The 23,283-nt window shown below is 34.2% G+C and overlaps 4 protein-coding genes across 5 annotated transcripts; 3 read left to right on the top strand and 1 right to left on the bottom strand.

The window, feature by feature from the left end:
* LOC18600258 (pre-rRNA-processing protein TSR2 homolog) lies at nt 785–3,348 on the top strand. The gene is made up of 4 exons (XM_018120684.1): nt 785–1,095; nt 1,201–1,292; nt 1,887–1,994; nt 2,885–3,348. Exons 1-4 carry the CDS (start codon nt 912–914, stop codon nt 3,101–3,103), a joined length of 603 nt encoding a protein of 200 aa, XP_017976173.1. The 5' UTR covers nt 785–911; the 3' UTR covers nt 3,104–3,348.
* Nucleotides 3,763–5,421, top strand: LOC18600257 (aldehyde oxidase GLOX). The gene has a single exon (XM_007030591.2). The coding sequence runs from the start codon at nt 3,868–3,870 to the stop codon at nt 5,407–5,409; it is 1,542 nt and encodes a 513-aa protein (XP_007030653.2). The 5' UTR covers nt 3,763–3,867; the 3' UTR covers nt 5,410–5,421.
* LOC18600256 (serine/threonine-protein kinase EDR1) lies at nt 8,717–16,517 on the top strand. Its single transcript, XM_018121814.1, has 13 exons — nt 8,717–9,274; nt 10,716–11,138; nt 11,537–11,640; nt 11,715–12,886; nt 13,164–13,204; nt 13,492–13,560; nt 13,768–13,868; nt 14,048–14,126; nt 14,208–14,306; nt 15,214–15,282; nt 15,394–15,443; nt 15,791–15,967; nt 16,061–16,517. The coding sequence occupies exons 1-13, from the start codon at nt 8,807–8,809 to the stop codon at nt 16,194–16,196; spliced, it is 2,988 nt and encodes a 995-aa protein (XP_017977303.1). The 5' UTR covers nt 8,717–8,806; the 3' UTR covers nt 16,197–16,517.
* Nucleotides 16,915–21,907, bottom strand: LOC18600255 (cysteine synthase). 2 transcript variants are annotated; one of them, XM_007030587.2, is made up of 11 exons: nt 21,796–21,907; nt 21,177–21,229; nt 20,963–21,072; nt 20,755–20,812; nt 19,789–20,052; nt 19,566–19,703; nt 19,392–19,443; nt 18,300–18,379; nt 17,996–18,055; nt 17,760–17,840; nt 16,915–17,340 (listed from the first exon to the last, which is right to left on the bottom strand). In XM_007030587.2, the coding sequence occupies exons 2-11, from the start codon at nt 21,213–21,215 to the stop codon at nt 17,248–17,250; spliced, it is 975 nt and encodes a 324-aa protein (XP_007030649.2). In that variant the 5' UTR covers nt 21,216–21,229; nt 21,796–21,907; the 3' UTR covers nt 16,915–17,247. The 2 variants fall into 2 exon arrangements, with proteins under 2 accessions (XP_007030649.2, XP_007030650.2); XM_007030588.2 differs by having other exon boundaries at nt 21,767–21,888.

The raw sequence follows: 23,283 nt of genomic DNA, 5'->3' as shown, positions 1-23,283 counted from the left end.
AGATAATGCAAAAAATATTAATAAAAGGACTTTTGACTTTTGAGTTAGACTTGGTTAAAATCCTAAATTCGATCTTAAACCCGATCCATCCCATCTAAACTATAATGATTCTAGCACACAGGGTATTAAAATCGTTTTTCATATCTTAACATGAGGTTTTTTTATATATATATTTTGCTATCTAGAAGTCAAAACAACGACCACCCTAGTAAAAAAAATCAACTAGCATTATTAATCCAAATAAAAATTATAAATCATTAATAAAAACATCAATCGAAAAAACTTAAAAAATCCAAATACAAAAGTAATTGAAAAAAACAAAAAAGATAAAAAAAAAAGGAAGAAAATGAGGCTTTATCAATTTTAGGAGACTTCATAAAGGTTTAGGGAAAAGAAGAGATTGGGGTTAAAAGGGAGAGAGATGGGCTATCAAATGAGAGAGAAAGAAAAAATATTTGTGAAAGGGGAGGTGCGATCATAAATGATTAAAATTATAATAATTCTAAAATAAAAAATCAAATATATCATTTTAATGAATTAATTTATATTTTAAAAGTTAAAGAAAAAAACACAATCTATACTTTATAATATGAAAAAAATTCTTTAAAAAAGTATCGGTACTTTAAAATAATTATATTTTATTTATTATTATTTATAATTTTTTTAATTTAAACTTATTCTTTCTTATTATTATTTATAAAATGTTTTTGTTTGGCATTAATTTTTTTATAAATATTTGAAAAAGAAAAGTTAACCCCGCACGAAGCTTATCCATGACTCGGACATTTCTATCCTCAAACCCAAACAAGCCCTCTTCGTTCATATAAAATCCTAGGGTTTTAGTTTTCAGTTCTAAGACACGCACGGACACAAAGCCACAAAGACAAAGGGAGAAAGGAAGAGAGAAATCAATGGAAACGAAAAAACTAACAGCGGAATCAACTCTCATATTCCAAGAAGGAATAGGCTTAATACTCTCGCGATGGTGGGCTCTCACCGCCGCCGTCGAAAACGAGTGGGGCGGCCGTGACTCCCGCGGCAAAGCCAACATGCTCTACTCCGACGTCATCTCCTTCTTCACCGATACCAAAAGAGGTCACCTTTTAATTTTTATCTATATTCAAAAATCAGTCTTTTTTTTTATTTTCGCAATATCTGTAATTAAATTTGATTCTTTTATTTTGATTTTTAATTTCTCAGCTGAGCCGCTTTATATAGATGATTTAGAGAATATTCTCCATGAAGGCTTGCATAGTCTTAATACAGATGTTGATGACGGCAGCATTGAGGAGGTATTTTCAATTTTCCATTTTTTTCTTGCCTTCACTTGAGGATATTTACATCGATTAAATTTTTATTTTAGGTAGTCTAATTGTGATGAATTTCGTAAAAATTACCTAAATTATGCCTTAGCCATCATTCTAATTGCGTTGATTCATTGTAATTTGATAAAAAAATAAAGCATGAATGCTCCTTTTCTTTTTTCGGATGGAAATGTACTAGCTGAAGCATAAAGGAGAGTATTCATAGTATAGATTTGTGAATATTCGAAAGGTAATCAACATTTTAGGTTCAAATTCTGTGTCTAAATTAAGTTTAATAATATTTTGAACCGTTTGTATCATTATTTTCATTGTTATGTGTAGTTGCTTTTGTTTATCATGCAATTTTTAATTGTCATTTAACCTGCGTAACCATGTCTGAGACCTCTTGAACGGTTTAAATTAATTTAGTAAATTACTAAAAACATGACGTACCCGTGTCCAACACTGGGATTAGAGTACATGTAACGTAGTAGTTAGTGTTGGATATATTTTTGAAAGGTGTGGATTTCTGCTCTTTTTTTGCTTCATGAGAGATAATTCAATTTCTTTGACTCTTTGCAGGTGGCAGAGAAGTTAATGATTATGCATGAAGAATGTTTGGAAGGTAATTATCAGTCTGTTGAAAAACTGAGGACAACTAATCCTCCGCCAGTTGCTCATGTCAGACCGGTACTTTCTTGTTTAAACCCTTAACGCCTATTAATGTGTTTCTTGATGAATATAATGTACTATATGCTACTGTATCCGTTGAATTTTTCTTCCTGCTTTTCCTTGCTTCTTTGGGTTTTTGGTTTTGATGCTTAGTTGCTATGTTGGCACAGTACGAAAGTTGCATTACAAATCATATGAAAAAGAATTCTCAGGTGCTGTAAGAAACTCTTATAGGGTGTGAGATACTAAATTGTGTCTGAACCTTTAAGTAAGGAGATCACCATCTTTCACTTTCAGTTTTATTCATGAGCTCTGGTTATTTTATCCTTGTGTGGTTCTGTTATACTCAATAGGAAGGCTAGGATATTATTGTCATTGTGAAACTTGATAGAAAATTAATAAAATGGGGGGAAAAAAGAGAAAAAAGACATTATCCATGCTTCATGCTTTGGGGTTTCCTTCAACTCTGCACCTGCCAAGCCTCTTTCCATTGATATTTTGCTATTGAAAAGGTACCAACAAACACAAAGAAAAGGCAGAGTACTCCTTAAATTTGTTGCAGATGTGAATAGAAACATTAGCTTTCTTCCTTATAATGGATTGTATAAATCTGAAATGGAATGGTTTATACTGGTGGACCCCAAGGAAAAATGTTCTTTATGACATCTCAAAAAATAGTAACTCTGATTGGATTGTAGAATTATTGAAAAGTCTGCGCATGCTGTTTTCATAAACTCGTTTTCCACATGGAGAAAAATTACAGAAATTATGGTCAGTTTATTCGTACATGGTGGATTCCTTGCTAACTATGTATTCAGTATTACCAAGTTATTGTAGATGAAGATTTAGGAGTTGAAATGGTTTCCTTCTTGTTAATTTTCTTCTTATGCATCCATATTTTATGCTAGTCTACTGAGGAAGATGAGGATGATGACAATGACGATGATGAAGATGATAGCATGGATGCTGACAACACAACAAACATGATGGTCGATGTACCAAACTCTCATTCAAGTTTGAATCCAGTCAGTATGCCAACTGATGAGCCAGGGCCAAACCAGGCAGCTGAAGCAGCAGACGGTTGGGTAGTAGTCTCTTCCAGAAGAAACAAGGGAAGAAGGAATTAGGCTGTATCTTCTAGTCCCCCCCCTGTTTACCATTCCTTGGCGGTATATATAAATGTTTTTCAAGACATTTTTGGTGTGCTAATTATTAGTGTTTGCAATTCTTTTTTAATAACATATCGAAAGAAGGTTACCAATGTCTTGTTCCCAGGTCGAATTGATATGATTTTTTAGATTGGATTTTGTTTTGCACCCCAATTTAAGAACTTATTAAGTCTCAAACCTACATAACCCCTTTTCTTTCTTCACATGTTCCTGAATTTGATTAAAGACCATTGAGTGAAATTTAGTATGAATTTGGGCATGCTGATGACTCCACTGATTTTAACTTTCCTGGCCTACATTTTCTGAACTTACTAAGCAGATGAACCCTATTTGGGCCAGGATGATAGGCATGCTTTTACTATCTTATTTCTTGAAGTTAAAATACACTCAAGAAGTGCAACCTTTATACCGAAGATTATGATTCATCCCTAACTCCTCTCCTTATTGTATGATCATCAAAATTAGTTAATATATAGTTCATCTCTTGATCAACTTCACTCTAAACCAACTCCCTCCTCTCTCTCACACCAGCAACTCCAACCACATCCCCTCCTTCTCTCTATTTCCTTCACCTAATAGCCACCAACATGATCAAATCCCTTCTCTGTTCACTCTCATTTTCCTATTTGTTCTCCCTAGTAACATCCCAAGTCCTTCCATTGAACCCTGCCGGCCGCCAAGGTGCGTGGCAGCTATTACATGCAAGTGTGGGGATATCTGCCATGCATATGCAACTTTTGCATAACAACAAGGTTATCATCTTTGACCGCACCGATTTCGGCCCTTCCAATCTTTCCCTCCCCAGTGGCCTTTGCCGGATTGATCGTTCCGACACCGTGCTCCAAACTGACTGCACAGCTCACTCAATCCTATATGATATCAGCACCAATGCATTTCGTCCCTTGATGGTTCAAACTGATACTTGGTGCTCCTCTGGTACAGTTCTCCCTAATGGAACTCTTGTTCAAACCGGTGGCTACAATGATGGTGATCGCAATATTCGAACTTTCACTCCTTGTACCGATGAATACTGTGATTGGATTGAGTTCCCACATTCTTTACTGCAGCGAAGATGGTATGCTAGTAACCAAATTTTACCAGATGGTCGAATAATAATTGTTGGTGGGAGACGACAGTTCAATTATGAGTTTTATCCTCATGATATTGAAGGCAAGTCCTCAGGTTCAAGTACTGATCATATTTTTGGGCTGAATTTTTTGAGAGAGACAAACGATTATCAAATGGAGAACAATTTGTATCCATTTTTGCACCTTCTGCCAGATGGAAACTTGTTCATTTTCGCTAATACGAGATCAATATTGCTTGATTATAATCAAAACAGAGTAGTGAAAGAGTTCCCTCAGATACCTGGTGGCGATCCGCGTAATTACCCAAGCTCAGGATCATCCGTTTTGCTCCCTTTGGATGATCAAAACGAGGCCATCGAACCCGAAATCATGGTGTGCGGAGGTGCACCGAAGGGTTCATTTACGCAAGCCACGCAAGGGAATTTCATACGTGCAACATCCACATGCGGGAGGCTCAAGGTTTCCCATGCAAACCCTAGTTGGGTCATGGAAGACATGCCAGTGCCACGAGTCATGGGTGACATGATACTTTTGCCGTCCGGCGACGTGCTGATAATCAACGGAGCAGAAATGGGTACCGCCGGCTGGGAATTAGGCAGAGGTCCGGTCACCAGGCCGATCATTTACCGCCCGTCCGGCGACCGCCCTGACTGGCGTTTCTCAGTGATGTCACCATCCCCGAGACCAAGATTGTACCATTCATCAGCCACACTATTAACCGATGGGCGTATACTAGTTGGTGGAAGCAACCCCCATGTTTTCTACAACTTCACAAACGTGGAGTTCCCTACTGATTTAAGCCTGGAATCTTTCTCGCCACCATATTTATCCCCAGAGTATGATCCAATCAGGCCTCAAATTTTGTCCTTAGATGAGAAAATAAGGTATGGGAAGTCCTTCTGGCTGAGTTTTAGTGTGAAAGATTATCTAACAGCTAGTGTTTTGTCTGTGAGGATTGTTGCACCATCATTCACAACACATTCTTTTGCAATGAATCAAAGGATGGTAGTGTTGAAGATTGTTGGCGTGACAACCCTTCTTCCGCCGGCGCCCTATGCTTATGGTTTAAGCATGGTCGGGCCGTCGACGGCTGAGATTGCTCCGCCGGGATACTATCTGTTGTTTGTGCTGCATGCCGGTGTACCAAGTTCTGGGATGTGGGTGAAGATAGAATGATGGGGATTAATTAGTAGTTTTGCTAGGGATATTGGTACTTGACTAGCTCTCCTATGTTCATACATAAAGGACCCAAAACTATATAAATAGTTGAGTTTTTGTTACATTAATTTATCATGTAAAAAATAAATGTAAGGAGTGAATCTTTCGTTCTATTGATGCTAAAGAAATTCAAATCCAAATCTAAATTAATCCGAATTCGTCGCTCGGAAGTTTAGATTAATTAAAAATAAAAATAAAATAAAATATATATATTTACATAAAAATTTTAAGTTTGAATCATAGTACTGAAAATAAAAATTTATCAATGCACACCCTTCTTCAAAGCTTGACTTTATCGAAAAAGATTTTAATCGACCCTTGTTTAAATCAATTTCCGACTAAAAATATTCGAAAGGTTTTAGGTAGGGAAAGGCTTTTAATATAAAATTTTACAAATTAATTTTAAAATAAATAATTTCTCCTTAAAAATTCAACTCTGAATTGAAATTCTTGCAGGAAGAAATGAGATGGAACTTTCATTAGCGACAAATAGAGTTAATTAATGCAACAAAAGCAAAGATTTTCATCAAAAGAGGTCTTTATCAGTTTTATATTTTCCTTTGACTTTAAAAAAAAAAAAGGCAACCAACTCCAATTTGGCTTACCCCATAGTTTCTTCGAAGGGACCTCTCCTATAAAAGAATTGAATGACCCTTAATTATATTTTTTTTTTCTAGAACAAAAGGTTTAAAGAATTTTGTTTTATTTCTTTATTCATTTGTCGAGATAGGTAATAATGAATTAATTAAAATTAATTATCTATTTGATATCTAATTATAAATAAATTGTTGTCGAGCCGCCCCTCCCTTTCCTCTCTTTTTTCTCCTCTTTCCCTCTTTTTACTTTCTCCATCCATTTTCTCTCTCCATATATGTCAATTTTTTAAAAATTTTCCCAAAAAAAAAATTATTTTTATGATTTTTTTATTTTTTAATTTAAAAAATAAAAAACTTTGAATTTCTTTTGAAAATGACATAGATTTTTTAAACGCGTGATTTGTTATTCTTTAATACATCAATGATTTGTCTAACGAAGTCAAAAGTGCAAATTGATGAACAAAAATCATAGTTCAAATACTTAATTACAATTTTTTTAAGTACTAAATTAGTAAATATTTCAATATATTTTAAATGTCGAATGTATAATTAATCCAATTAATAATTATACATAGTCGTCACTCTTATTCCTCTCTCTAATTACCTACAATTCATCGATTCCACCGATAATAATTCTCAAGTTAATTCAAAATCTCTAAATTTTCTTTAAAAATAGAATTTACAAATTTATTGACAAAGTAATTTTAATTCTCTAACATATATTTATATATATAGTATGCTAGCTCCGATCAAAATGGGGCACAGCTTAATTGTACTTTATAGAAGAAGTCGGACCACATTTTCATTATTATTTTGTTATTGTATGGTTCGTCTCCATATATTATAGTCCCAAAAAAGTGATTAGGAACCGGCAATCCTTGTCATTATCAACAGAAAAAATAATAATCCACATGCTTCATTCCTTCCCCCACATCTCAGAAAAGGAAGAACAACTTTTCTTTCTTTGGATTTAAAGCTGACCAATATTTTTATTTTGAATTATATATATATATATATTTATATATGGGGTAAAGGTATAGATCATGCATGAAATTAAAAAATTGACACTTATAATTTTATGAAAAAATTATATATATATATATATATATATATATATATATATATATAAATGACAAAATCAACTTCGATGAAAAAATCGGTACTTAGAACTTTTCGAGAAAGATTTTTTTTTTAATAAAAATAAGTGACGAAATCAACTTCGATATTGATAAAATCATATATATATACCTACTAAGGTGACATTAAAGTCATACATGTATTATAACCTAAAGTTGAATGTCTTTGACTTATTTTTTTTATTTTTGACGAATTAAATTAATAATTAGTTTTTCACCTTTGTGTTTAAAATTTTGTGCAAATTGTATAATAAAGTATAAAGTAAATATGATTTTTCATGATTATTTCTTTACTATTGAATTTAAAATATTTTGTAAAAATTAGTAAATTTGAAATTTATCTTTGTATATTGTTTCAAATATATAAATATATTCAGTCTTAATTAATTTCTAGATGACGCATAACAAATCAAATCAAAATATCCACTTTCTCAAATTCATGTCCCTACATAACTCCGATCATTAAAATTTCATAAATTTGTGCCCCATATGTTAATTATTAAAGTACAATTAATTCATGCATTGAGATTGATCATATCTCAAATTCATTGAGTTAATCCCAAATTGATAAATAGATAAATTCTTGTAGTTGAAATAGGGGTATTTACATATAATTTTTGTAACATGCATGAATTTAATTAATTTCATACCTAAAGATATAATAATATCAACTTAATTAAGCATGCATGTATCATATATATATATATATATATATATAATTAAAATAAACAACCTAAAATTAAGAGGCTTTAATTGCCTTAAAGTGCACAAACCTAACCCTATTAATACAATTATTAAGGCACTAATTTGTTCCTATTTGAGTTCAACAAGTTATGCATAGTGACATTCGAAGGGGGAGAATTTCAATCCTAATTGTAATTACTCAATTTTAGTAATCTTAAATACATAAGAATGTGGTGGGGAAACTTAGGGTTTAATGGATTTCACTTTCTTAATTAATTTAAGAAAGTCATATCATTTATGTATCATAGTCTTCAACACGTATTACATGAATTAAAAAAATATAAATTATATTATTTTATATATACATAGAGGTGAAGTTTTTAATTTTACAAATAGATTTATATACGATTGTCACATATTTATTTAATAATTTATATAATTAATTATTTTTTAAATATATATTAAATGGAAATATTAGAATTTTTTAAATTGTTTGTGAAGTTTAAAAATTTCACCAATTTATTAGATACGGGGAATTTGGTTGTATTATATTTATAAAATAATTTCCCTTCTATCAAAAACGGGAATGTTATAAAGTGGTTTCCCAAACGCGGCCTTATTAAAGCCCAGAAATGACGTGGGCCCTGACCTCCACGTGTGCAAAGGCCGAAGCCACCGTGCACCATTTCCTTTGGTTCCTTCACTCGGACATGGTCAACCGAAAGCGCGTCTAGGGATGATGGCATGGCAGTTTCGTAGATATTTCTCAAATTCAAGCCGTATTAGTTACCCGCCAAGACTTATATGCTACTGCCTTAAGTTTTCCCTCCCAACGCATTCCCTTGACCCCTCCATAAAAGACCAAAATAAAAAGATGAAAAGTAAAAGAAAGTGAGAGAAAATGCGAGGAAGTAAGGGAAACTGAGAAGAGAAGAAGATATGAAAAAAAGAGAAAAAATGAAGCACATTTTCAAGAAGCTACACATAGGAAGCAGTCATGAACCTAATCGGACTGCGATAAACGACACGTCGCCATCGCCGTCGGCGTCATGCGCTACCGATCATCAGCAAACGATGTCTGGGAATTCTCCGGGGAGTCCTTCAACAACGTCGATGTCATCATCTCCGGTGACCACGACGACGGTACCGGTATCGACGAGCATGGGATTGAGCACGCAAACACCGACGTTGGCCGCGAATAATCGAGCATCGGATTATATGTTAACGGAGGAAGAGTTTCAGGTGCAGTTGGCTCTAGCTATAAGTGCTTCGAATTCTGAGGATCCGGAGAAGGATCAGATCCGAGCGGCGACGCTTTTGAGCTTAGGGAGTCATCATCGGATGGATTTAGGGTTAGGGAGGGATAAGGATGATGTGGCGGCGGAGGTTTTGGCCAGGCAGTATTGGGTAAGTTTTTTTTTGTTTTGGTTAGTCTTTCCTTCTGGTCTTTTGATTTTTTTATTGAATGGGAATTTTGGCGAATTAAATTGGATGAATGTGCCTGAATTATGATTTTTTTTTTAAAGTTTCGGACAAGTTACTGTACTGACTTTTAGTGGAAAGCTTGAATAAATTGTCCTTTTATTGGAATAATGGTAGCTAGTAATGAATTGTTGTTATTTTATCTGTTTTTGATCTGACTCGGAAGTTGGTTGCTTTATTTTTGAAAATTGAAATATCTGGAAATTGAACTATAGTGAATTGTTGTGAATTAGCTTCAATTTGGAGGTTATTTGCATGGTTTTTTGTTAGGGTTTGGATTGGTGGTGATTAGGGCGAGTGACTGTTGAATGAGGTAAAAATGATGTACTGGTTTGCTTCTTGTGAAATTGTGGTGGATAAGCTGGAATTAGCATCTATCACTTGGGCTTTGATAGTTTCTTGGGATCTTGGTTTTTGCAAAAAGTGTTTTAGATGTTTTCTCTTGCTTTGATAGTTTGAGGGTTGAATTGTAAATTTGGTGAATCTAATTAAAGTGAATGAGCTTGAATTAGGTGTGTTTAGTACTTTAGTTGCTGCTAGTGATTGGTTTTTGGATTGATTGATTAGGGCAAGTCATGGTTTAAATTTGATTTTTGGATTCTTATATATGGTAAATTTTAGCGGCAAAAGCTCGAAATAATTGTGTTTTTACTAGAATTAGGCAGTTTACACGTAAAATATTTTATATCTGCTTTTGTTCACAGTTTGTACTGGCTTGATTTACTTATGAAAAATGAAATACCTGGAAATTGAACCATGTTGTATTGTTGTGAATGAGCTTGAATTTTTATGGTTAGCATTTGATTTTGCTGGTGTTTGGGTTTGATATTGGTGATGGTTAGGACAAGTTACTCTCGAGTTTTGCTTCCTGTGAAACAGTGGAGGGTAAGCCTGAATTAGCAGCTATTACCTAGGTTTTCGTAATGGTCACTGTTGCAGATTTCAGGATATAATCAGTAGCTTGGAGACTTTGAAAGATAATAAAGTCAATGGAAACCATATTATAAGCTGGGGAGTTAATCAATGGTCTTTGATAGTATGTTTTCTATGTGCTCTTAGTCATGGCCTTTTTGTATAGCTCGTTTTGCTTTAGTTGATGTTTGGTGTTTTGGCCTTCAATCTTTCCTAGACTCTGTCATGTGTTGTCTTGCTATCTCTTCCACTCTTTGGATCTACAAAATTCTTTTAATCCATAAAAATTCTGACTGCTTCTATAACTAGTTTTTGATTCATTCTAGCCTAGGGAATATAACTATTTACTGTTTGGAACTTGATTATGATCATTTGGGCTGATCAAGCCTTCCATTCTGGCTATTTCTTGAGTTATTTTATGTAGATTGACTGGTTGGGTTGTTTGATTCACCAGGAATACAATGTCCTTGATTATGAGGAAAGAGTGGTGGATGGTTTTTATGATGTATATGGGCTCTCCACAGATTCAGGTATCCAAGGAAAAATGCCATCTCTTGCTGATCTTGAAACAAATCTGGGGAATTCTGGCTTTGAAGTTGTAATTGTCAATCGAACAGTGGACCCAGCCCTAGAAGAGTTGTTGCAAATTGTGCACTGTATTGCATTAGATTGCCCTGCAACCAATGTTGGTATTCTAGTACAAAGGCTTGCCGAACTTGTTACAGGACATATGGGTGGACCTGTTAAAGATGCTAATGTAATATTGGCCAGATGGACGGAAAGAAGCACAGAGCTCAGAACATCTCGCCATACAAGTGTGTTGCCTATTGGATCCATAAATATAGGCTTGTCTCGGCATCGTGCGTTACTCTTCAAGGTTAGTTTTTGAACTTTAATCAGTGACTTCAGCTCTCTATATCAATATGGTTATTCTAGCTATACCCAGTTTTCAAAATTGGGTTCAGAACAGTCATATGCTATTCTGCCAGCATGTCTGTTTCTCTGAGCAATTTTTTAAGGGATAATCCCTTGAATTTTTGTAGGGGCTGGGATTACGAACCCTGCCCTGCAGGACTGCCACCCTTTAAAGGGGGTGGGCAGAACAATGGGGCTATGCCTCAGGTTCTAATATTTAAGTGTTAAGATATAGAAACAGAAATTGCCTGTCTCTCAGCTCGGAGGTAATTATTATCCAACTGGATGATTTAACTTGGTTCTTTTAGTGATCCTTCCAAGTACTTATAATTATTATATTCTCTGTGCCCTTTTATGTAGGTGTTGGCAGATAGCATAAGGTTACCTTGTAGACTGGTAAAAGGCAGTCATTACACTGGTGTTGAGGATGATGCTGTAAATATAATAAAGCTGGAGGATGAAAGGTTATAGTTTGTGCTCATTTCTTAACTTGATATTACTTCTATTTAGGTCTAATCTTGTGTTTTTTTACCTCCAGGGAGTTTTTGGTTGATCTAATGGCAGCTCCTGGTACACTGATACCTGCTGACATTTTAAGTGTAAAAGATACTACTTTTAAGCCATACAATCCAATAATTAGCAACATATCAACTCTTCAGTCATCTGATGATGGTGTTTACTCAAGAGCAAAGCCACTTAACGGTGAAGGTAGTAGTCAAAATCCTGCAATCAATAATAGTCTGCCCTTGGATTGGGGGTCAACTTCTGGAAATGCAGAATCCTTGCCTTCATTATCAGGTGCAAGTGGTGATTCTGGTGTTGGTTCTTCTGGATTATCTAACAGAGTGACCCCTAACCAGTTGGACCATCTTCCTTCAACTGCCATTGGAACTTCAGTCTATAAAGGGAGTCGTGGGACCAATGTTGTTGGTGATGGCATGAGGAAGAATGTCAATGTAGTACCGTATGGTCAGAGTAGTCAAGAGGACCCAAAAAATCTTTTTGCAGATCTTAACCCATTCCAGATAAAAGGAACAGGCAAAAGTTCCCTGCAAAACAAACCTACAGAGACCAAAGCTGATGAGTTTCAGAGACAGAGAAATAATGTTGTTGTGGGGCGACCACCAGTACCATTGATGTGGAAGAATCGACCTGCTTATAATGAGGTTCCTCAGAAAAAGGACTACAATTATATGGAGGGCCTCTTTCCAAAAATCAATCGTGAACCTAATGATTTTAATCAGTCATCATCAGCTTCCACCAGCTCTACCAAACCTGAAAAGGTCTATCCTCATGGTTTTAATTCACCTGGTGATTTTGATATATCTAATAGAGATAATAAAATCAGGAGTTCTTCCTCTGGTACTGGGTCATCTTTGGCATCTACTACCAGTCAGTTCAATAGCTCACCACTGGCTGAGGATGCAGGCACTAAATTTAAGGAAGAGAATCTCAGGAATGGGCAGGATTTACAAAATAACACAGGGAACTTGGCTAATGAGCAAGATAATGAGATTGGTTTCCATGATCATAGAAAGTACACACAGGAGAGATATATGGGGAATAATCTTAAATTAAAGGATCGAGAAAATCTTAGTTCATCAGTTGATTCCAGCATAGGCAGGGTTGATCAACTATTTGATGATGCAGATGTAGGTGAATGTGAAATTCCTTGGGAAGACTTGGATATTGGTGAAAGAATTGGACTAGGTAATGGATATGGCTCATTTTAGTTCTTTATTACAAGTGGCAAGTTTTGTAATTATGCGAAGGTCAATTATTGTCTATAAATTGTCAGCTTAGTTAGACTTGTATATTGTGTTTGTTATTTTGGAAATGTTCCCCTTTTTGATAGTTGAGCTCTTCTTATTCCTCATGAAAACTGAAGAGTTTTAGATGCAGTAAGGTTTTTGATACTTGCTTTGCAAGAACTTATACTTTATTTTGGAAGTTTTGTAATTCTTATTAAAATTTTTATTGTGAGTAGGTTCATATGGAGAGGTCTACCATGCTGATTGGAATGGCACGGTTAGTTTATACTCTTTTTGTACTTCAGTCTTTTATAGTTATTGCAGTTTTCACTTTTTATGTCACTTCTGTGCCGTCATCTACCAAGGGCTAGAGGAATTAGGTTTTAAGGTATTTAGAGAATTATTTATCAAAGGCATCATAGTGGGAATAGCCTGTTCTTAACTGAACCATAAATATACTTTTCTGGAGTGATGTTATGAACTAAAATACTTAGGAGTTGTTTTAAAAATCAAAAGAATAAGTAGTTTCTCATTTTGTGGGTGGTAATGGTTATTGAACTGCAGGAGGTTGCTGTAAAGAAGTTCCTAGACCAGGATTTTTCAGGTGCTGCTTTGGCTGAGTTCAAAAGAGAAGTAAGCAACTTTTCTGCATTTATATTTGTGTCTCAAAATGATAGTAAAATGTATTGTGAGATATTTTAATTTATTCATTCTTCTCAATTAAATAATTGGCCATATACAAACTTGAGACAAATTGCCATGGCAAACCTCCATGTCTAAGGCCATGGCTTTTAAGTCCAAATAACTGATCCTGGTTTTTCTATTGCTCTTTAACTTAAGGTGCGAATAATGCGTAGACTGCGTCATCCAAATGTTGTTCTTTTTATGGGTGCTGTTACTCGCCCTCCAAGCCTCTCTATCATTACCGAGTTTCTTCCGAGGTAAGAGTCTGTGATTGCATATTCTTATCTTCTTAATGTGACGAACATTATGCAAACTAACACAGATACAATATGAGGTTGGCTGTCTATGACTGCTAGCATGCATGTGTATTCATTTGACACACATGCAGATGCAGTATTTGGTGTTCTAAATTCTGCAATGTCATTTGGTTTTCCAGAGGAAGCTTATATAAGATTCTTAATCGTCCTCAATGCCAAATTGATGAGAAGCGTAGAATTAAGATGGCTCTTGATGTGGTATGGAATTATTGCTTCTGCAATTGTTTTATCTATGTTCTGACAACCATATAATAATTTCAAATTTTGTTCATTTGGCAGGCAAGGGGCATGAATTGCCTACATACCAGCATACCTACGATTGTTCACCGTGATTTGAAGTCCCCTAATCTTTTAGTTGATAAAAACTGGACTGTGAAGGTAAATGATGTTTCAATGTCTTCATTTTTTGTGTTCCAATTTTTTTCTTTTATATTTATTTTTGCAATTGTTACTCCCCCAAACATTCTCAGTCTTGCTGTAGTCATTGCAAAATCTGGTGACAGTTCTCTATTGATCTAGTGGAGTTGGCTTGATTGTTGAGCTATAATGGCTAGTTCTTACTTCCTCTTTCTGTTGATTCGATGCTTATGTATGAATAACATTATAGCAGTTCTCTCAGATTATGGATTTGCTAGTTTGTTTCTTATTGCTGCAAACTTTAATCTTGGCAACTTATTTTTATTGGTCACTTGTTTTTGGTTTTTTAACCCATGAAGCACTGTTTTGTATAGTATTAGTTTTACAGTGGAAAACTAACTAAATGTGTTTAATATATAAAATCATCAAATACAACCTGCATAAGTGTGAAGTCATAACAAGTTGGTAATATTGTAGTCTGTGTGTGTGCTTCTTTAAACTTTCTGGAGCTGCTAGTATTCAACCACGTCCTCTTTGGTTTATGCATCACTTAGGCTGCTTATCAATTATGAGATACTTATATATGAGTTATCTATCCTTGTGGGGGCATGATTACACTGATTTACATATCTTATCTGGCATTTGATTGCATTCGGACGCTTATACTCATAATCTTATCCCATGTAGAATTAATGATTCCACTGGCTATAAACACCTTAAGACAAACTTAAAAAAAAGAAAGGCGTGAATTTTTTGAAACTACCTTTTTGTTGTTTTCCCAGCTAACTCAGGTCGTTGATGTATTAAATGTATAACTTGAAAATTGAAAACTAGCACTTTTTTAATGAAAAGAATACGAGATGAAGGATGGCTGCTGTAAAATTCTTGCAGTGCAACCGCTCATTGATAGCAAAATTGAATTATGCAGGTCTGTGATTTTGGGTTGTCACGCTTGAAGCATAATACCTTTCTATCATCCAAATCAACTGCGGGAACAGTGAGCATCTTGACCTAGTATTTATTCTGAAGATATTGATACAATGTGCAGCTTTTGTTATATTGATGTTCTTTCTACGTGTCTCTGATTGAATTGCCTTGTTTGTCTTAGCCTGAGTGGATGGCACCAGAAGTACTTCGCAATGAGCCATCAAATGAGAAGTGAGTTGTTTTTCCAGTTAATCCTGTTTTTTATCCTTGGTTAGCAGATTGCTTAGTCTAGTATATTTCAATCTGATTGTGCAATGGCTGTCATGTTGGTTTTCTGAGAATATGGTGAAGATAAGAAAATGTTAAAATTACATACCTTTATGGCAGCTCAAAAAGTCACCATGTTAATTACTGAGCTATCTGCCTTTTTTTGTTGTCTACATATAATTGCTTTAATTACTTGATTAATTTTGTAGAAATTGTCCGTTGGCAATTTCTGACTGTGGCTAACTGTTCTTGATGCTTAGAGTTAAGATAACCAAGCTTAGATCTAACGGCATCTTTTGTTGAATGTATAGATGTGATGTTTATAGCTTTGGAGTCATTCTTTGGGAGCTTGCTACTCTGAGGTTGCCTTGGAGTGGCATGAATCCGATGCAAGTTGTGGGGGCAGTTGGTTTCCAGAATCGTCGCCTTGACATTCCCAAGGAAGTCGATCCCTTGGTTGCAAGGATAATTTGGGAATGTTGGCAGACGTAAGTAAAAATATACTCGAACTTTACACTCAATGAGTATATCCTCTTTTGCAATATTAAATCCAGTCTAATTTATTACCCTATTGTTCCCAGTGATCCAAATTTGCGACCTTCATTTGCACAGCTTGCAGTAGCTTTGAAGCCCTTGCAGCGACTCGTTATTCCATCACATCAAGACCAATCAAGCTCGCCTTTGCCACAAGAGATTTCAGTAAATTCTACACCCTGAAATGTTCCCAAGTCCTCAATTGTGAATAAGAAGCATCCTGTTTCTTTCCCTTCAATGAGGGTAATGTATTTAAATTTTCAACAAAGGCAAGCAAGGTAGGAGAGAGAAAGGCTCTTAGGCGAATCGTTTGTGTTAAATATTAGTGTACTCATGTATTGTTACCCCTGCTGCACAAAAAGTAGCAGCAGTTTTTGTACAGTCGGATGTCCATAGTTTTTGTTCAAAAAGAACCAAAAGTTTGTAATGTATATGTCAAAATACTCTGTACAACAAGTGAAAAAAAGGTTGTCATATGAATCAAAAGAATCTTTAGTTCCATTATATGAATAAATCTTGTGCTAAATATATTTATATAGTGATTAGCATCTTCCTAGTTCGATAATATCTAGGAAAACTAAGCAAAAGAAATGTGATTGCCATGGGCTCTCCATTAATGGAGTAAAATTCTTACAAGTTTTTTGAAATGGGTTCTGGCTCCCATATTTTATCTCACTCAACCGTATATTGCTTTTTTTTTACCATTTATCTTGATTTTGAAAATTTCACATTAATAAAATATTGAATAAATTTTATTATTATTTGTTATGAATTCATATTTGTTTAAAATTTATTTCATCTTTTATTGATATAAAATCTATAATATATTCACGCTACTACCAACTTCTGCAGGAGACGTGCGTAGTTTAAAACTTTGGACTTTGATTTTAATTTTTCATGATTTTCCATTGAAAACATCGAATTTTATTTAATCTCACGACAATTCACAAAACTATAGGAGATATTTCATGGTAACAATTTTTTTTTTTTTGGTTTAACCTCACAACATATAGATAGGATTCAATCCCATTTCCAAACAACATTTTCCCTTAATCCATCAATAGACTAAGACTACAGTAAAGCCGCCTTATTATTATTCTAAAGCCTTTTTAGAACCCAAGAAGACAACAAAAACCATCCATTAGAAAGATCCATGTGCTGCTCGACAACCAAGTTCTCTGCTCCATATTTCAAGCCTCATGATCTTGAAATTTTGAAGCTAGGATGCTTTATCTCAAGGCTCGAAAACCATATTCTCCGCTTCCCGCTTCACAGACTCGAACAGCACGGAAGAGAGATAACGCTCTCCAAAGCTAGGGAAGACCACCTGTTTAGGTTCAAAATTAAAAGATTAGTATTAGATTCAACTAGCTTGGGGTGCCAGAAAAGGAAAGGTATTTTCGTCAAGTCCTTTAATCATATACCATGCAATTAGTATCAATGGAAAACATCGTACATGACCTAATAATATAGTTTTGTTTAACAAGAATGCACATCACGTCAAATGAGAATAAATACCAGAGTCCCTATAATTTAACACAAGCATATAGAACCAAGAACAATAGATTATATGTAATCGATCACCCTATAATCATGCATATACTGGTATTTGTCAAGTCAGAGTCTTTGATAAATGCCACAATAACCCTTTTTAATTGATGTAATTCATCTTTGTCTGTATTGCCTCATGGTATGATCCGACAGAATGCTGCAGGAGTGACTTAAAAAATAAATAACAAAACTTACAACAATGAGCTTCCCGGCATTTTCTGGCCTCTTGGCTATATTAATTGCAGCAGCAGCAGCTGCACCAGATGATATACCTACCTGCAATACATGTTCCAAACATATATCACGAAAGGAAACCGCAGAAAAAATCCAACAGAACTTCGTGAAGTTGAATTATGTTTACTTGTGAACAAGTACCAAAAAAAGCTGTGGACCACTTATCAAATAAAATTACTAAAACTAAAGAAACTTACCAACAATCCTTCTTTCAGAGCAAGTTGCCTTGCTGTTTCAATAGCTTCTTCACTTGATACCTGCAGCCATAAAGGTAGCCAATTATTTCAAGGAACAACAATAGCAATACATGCATGGGGGAAAAGCTACAATATGAAGAAAGCATGCTGATGTGTCAAATACCACCATACTGCCTTCCCTATAATCATCTATAATATATATTGAATTATTGACCCTAGCAGGTGAGTGAAATAAAGAAAACTGGTATTCTAAATTATGACATAGGAAATGTAATCTGAATAAATAAATGGCATTGGGACTTACTTGAACAACTTCATCAAGTAAGTTGACTTCTAAAACCCCAGGGATGAAGCCAGCACCAATTCCTTGGATCTTATGTGGTCCTTGAACATTCAAAAATGCAAGCAGTCATCAATAGATAAAACATTCTTATAATATCTTATGTTGGCTTGCAGAACATAAGAAAACAATTTTCAATTAATAGGCAAACACATACAATAATCTAACTACAAGATCTTACGGACAAAAGACAATGCGAATATGCTGGTTATTGAGGACAAATCTAGAAGAGCTGTCAAGGTCAAATTTTCAAATTTCACGTCAATCAAATATTACAATTTGAATGGAAAAAAGTCAATAAATTAAAGGCTAAACACTTGAACCAAGAAACTTTAAGAGCTTAATAACTTATTTCTAAACCATAACTATGGAGGTTGGAGGATCAAGCAAATCATTGTTTCAAAAGAATGACTTAATAGTCTACAGATGATATTTCCTTCCCAATGTTCTTAACATAGAACAGGTCAGGTATACTTACTCAACCAGCCCAAGGCTTCCATATGTTTAATATAGAAGAGGCCTAGTTAAACAACGAACCTGCATAGCACTGTGTTCTATAGGGCCTATAGCCTTAGGATGCACAGAATTAGGAAATCCTCCAATGCTTCAGTGTATGAAGCATGGAATGGGTAGGCTACTTCTACCCAGAAAGTCAATCAAACATCAGCATCAACCAAAAGAGGAACCTAATGCATGAAAATAAGTGGCTATTTAATGAATGCAAGCACTGGTAGTTCTTCAATGCTTAAAAAAAAATTAGGCATAAAAACTTAAATGGCTATATCAAATTTTAATATAATAACAATCAAATGAACAGAGTATAGAGTTGCTGTGAGAAGAAATATTAACCAAAGGAAAATGAGCACCAAACACAACTTCTAAGAAAATAGGAAAATCACTAATTAAGAAGGTCTCATAATTACCTTCAAGATACAAAGCACAGTTCCTATCTACTTAGCTAGCTGTTATAGATTGTAACAAAACAAAGTGCAGAAAACAGAATATGCAGTACGAAGAACAACGTGAACAAGAAACATTTTAAATGTTACAACTAACCAGGTTTCCCTCCAGATAGCACTGCACTTTCAACTGGTTCCACACCAATTAGCTGAACAGAAAAAAGCAAGGGGCAATAAGCAACATGAAATCATATATAACTACAGGCAAACACAATTTAGTAATTGAAGTTACAAATATATTACAATCTAACAAAACAACCAAAAGCCTAACCTTAACATTAGAATTCTGCTCTCTGAGATACTTCCCTGCTCCTGTTACAGTACCTCCAGTCCCAATCCCAGAGACAAGAAAATCTACCTTCCCTCCAGTGCCTTTCCATATTTCTGGTCCAGTTGCCTCATAATGGATCTAAAACAGGAAAAAAAAATCAAATCATTACTCCCTCCAAGGCTCAGACCACCAACTATGTGTGACAAATGTTTCCAAATGATACCTTTGGGTTGGCAGGGTTTTCAAATTGCTGAAGTATGTAAGAATTAGGAGTCTTTTCCATAATTTCCTCAGCCTTCTGAACAGCCCCTTTCATGCCCCGGGCTGGGTCTGTAAGAACCAGCTCAGCTCCAAAAGCTCGGAGGACCATTCTCCTTTCTAAACTCATTGAAGAAGGCATGGTAATTATGAGTCTATAACCCTTAGCAGCTGCCATAAATGCCAATCCTATTCCGGTATTACCACTGGTTGGCTCGATAAGGACACTCTTCAGCATATAGGAAGAAGGGAAACTTTGTCAAGTTAAAACTTCTCTCCTTAAGTTTATCACTCAAAACTACAAAGGTAATGTTGACAGTAAAGCAACACAATCAAGAAATTAGAAGGAAGATGACCCTACTTTTGCACATAAAAATCGCACAGAATTTGGATTTAGATTTAGAAGGAACAAACACTTGCAAGGCCTAAAAACTTCCACAGAAGCCACAATTCTTCTAATAAGATTACAATTGCTGTCTATGCTATGCTTTTTTTTTTTTTTTTCACAATCCTGACATTTTATGTAAGTGCTAATGGTTAATCACAGATGCTTTTCAAGTTGATAAAAGTGCATAATTTTATTGTATAGCGCAGTGACAATAGTATAATCTACTCAAAACTTTGAAGAGTTAAAGAAACAGATAAAGGATGAGGTTTATTATCTCAATAAGTTTGCACAATCATTAGTGTCTTTTAACTAGAAAGATAGTTGCTATAATGCTTGCACAAGAGCACCATGAATAAAACACTCACTCTATTTCCACAGGATGCCACAAACTTACAAACATTTACCAGCAACAAGGCCCAACATTATGAAAGTTGGCATAAAAATAGCAGAAGTCAATGTATAATTTTACTTGAAAAGTGACCCAACATTACCTCGAAAATTTGATTAAAAAATGTCTAGGTAAGAAAAATCTAAAATACCAACCTCACCCGGTTTAATGAGACCCTTCTCCTCTGCATCTGCAATCATACTATACCCAATCCTGCAAGCAAAGTAGATATTGCATCTTAGAAAAGATCACAACTTCAGCTGTAACTGAATGCAGCATCATAACAATGATTATGATCAAATCTAGTTTGACATGTTTTCTGATACATCTTTGAATGTAAAATAGGTGGAAATGGTTTAATACCTGTCCTTGACACTGGAGCAGGGTTCCATCGCCTCCAATTTTGCAGCAATTCGAGCCACGCAGCCATCTACAACATTGTTCAGATATACCAATGGCGTTTTACCAACCAACTGTTCAAGTCAAACAGACAAGATTAAGGTTAGCAATAGTTTTCTTAAATTAAACACAAATAAATTCCTATAATTTTGTTTATGAAGATGAACAACGGGCTTACTTCAGTAACATCTTTGGCAATTAAACTCTTCTCCTCCATTTCTTCTCAAGTTACTGCACAAGCATTCAACAGCTAATTTATTTAGCAAAACAAACTAAACCAATGGAATATTGACTAAGTAGTCACAATTAAAACAAAAAAAGGACATCTTGAGTGCTTGTGCTTGCAGAACAATTTCAAAAACTTAGAAATAGCAATTAGGGACACTTCAAAATTTTACCCTTCAGCAAAAATGGTTAGATTAGTCTACAATTGGTGTACAAAACAGACTCTTTGTGAAAGAGAAACAAAGGGACTAGAAATGATCATGATCTTGATCAATCTAAAAATCAAAACCAAATCCCCTGAAAGTTACAGTAATCAGGAAAAAACAACCATACTCCAAAACATCAAAAAGAACACAAGTAACCAACAAAAACCATAAATCCAACCTTAAAAAACACAAACCAAAACCAAAAAATTTGACAGATGTTAAAGTACCCAAACCCCAAGCTTGCAAATTTCCCCAGAAAGGCAGTTTCTTTTCACCACAACGTTTGAAACAAAAATGATAGATTAAGCTAAAATGGTAAAGACTTCGAAGACATAACCTTAACTAGACTGAGAAACAAGAACACACCTTTGTCGTTGAAACTCTCAAAGATAATTCCTGGGATTTTATGTTTGTGCCTCTCAATACCAACGCCTACCAGCCGGTTAAATAATATACAAACAAAAATAAATATAATATTATTTGGCTTGACTGACTTGTCTTATAACGGAAGTTTGTGACCGCTGGCGTTTGGTAACTTGGGAAAGTCAATAACATTGCCAGTACGCCAGCTTGAAAAGACAAAAATCTCTAGTGTTTTCCATTTTAATCTTTGTACCTTTTCGTAATTGTGGGCCTTTTTTGGGCTATTGTTTAAGTCATGGCCCATGCGTCAATGTCAAAAAGAACATTGACTTTGCCTTTTCTAAGTCGCTCAAAAGTCTCTTTTCTCTTTTCTTTTATTTTAGTCTTTTCTTTATTTTCTATGTCTTAATTTTTTTTATTTTTTTCTGAATAAGAAATTTGAACTTTAACCTCAATCTTGCCAACAAAGATAATAATGTTGAGTTAAATTTAAATTATTATTTATTTTATTTTCAATCATGAGAGAACATGGCTTTATTTCGTAATTTTAAAATTGTCTGAAATCTCATGGTACCTTCATAAGTTATTGATTTTTTATTTAATTTTAATTAAGATTTAAATTGAGTAAAATTATATTTTTAAAAAATAGTGGGTTCTGAGTCTTGTTTAAATTTTTCTTTTAATGTGGAAAAAATTATTTCCTTTTTCTTTCTGTGGTGGCTTTGGGTCATCGGTCAGTGTCATAGAACATTGACTTTGGCATTTTTAGTCACAGATAGAATCATTGGAATTGCGTAAAGATGCAAATACCTTTTTTGGAATTTCTGATTTTCTTCCCTTATTTTTTCATATCTTTTTATTAATTGAAGGGAAAAGATAAATATTTTTTAATATCAAGTAATTTATTTAAGACATAATATTTAAAAGCTCTTGAATTATTTAAAAAAATTTAAAAATTATTATTTTTTATTATGTTCAATTATGACATTATTTTTTTTATTTTTGATCGAATAAGTTTTTATGAGTATAATTGATAATGTGATTTGTCTTTTATGTGTCATGTGATATCAACGTATTATATTGACATGTTATAATAACTAATGATGAAATAAATTAATATGACATCATAGCATAGTCATATAGTATTTTCACCATCAATGTCACGTTAATGCCATGAAAGCATAAAAATGATAAGTGAAATATTAGTTAGTCAACTATTAATTATAAAAATTTATTTAATTAAAAATAAAAATATAAAAATTACATTTTTTTGAATTATTTAGGTATTTTTTTAAAGTATTATGCCTTTCCTTAAATCTAGATGATATAAATTGATAGCAAATGGTCATTTTATGCGAAATTTTAAAATAGATTAAAAATTTATTATCATCGAGAAAAATTTGTTAATTTATTTATTTCTATATTTGCATATAACATATTATAATATATTTGTAAATTTAATTATATATATATAATAATCGAAGAATATCT

Source organism: Theobroma cacao, chromosome 5, assembly GCF_000208745.1.
Source record: "Theobroma cacao cultivar B97-61/B2 chromosome 5, Criollo_cocoa_genome_V2, whole genome shotgun sequence".
Taxonomy (NCBI): Eukaryota; Viridiplantae; Streptophyta; class Magnoliopsida; order Malvales; family Malvaceae; genus Theobroma; species Theobroma cacao.
Note: the sequence above shows the minus strand (reverse complement) of the source record. Positions and strands in the feature narration are given on the sequence as shown.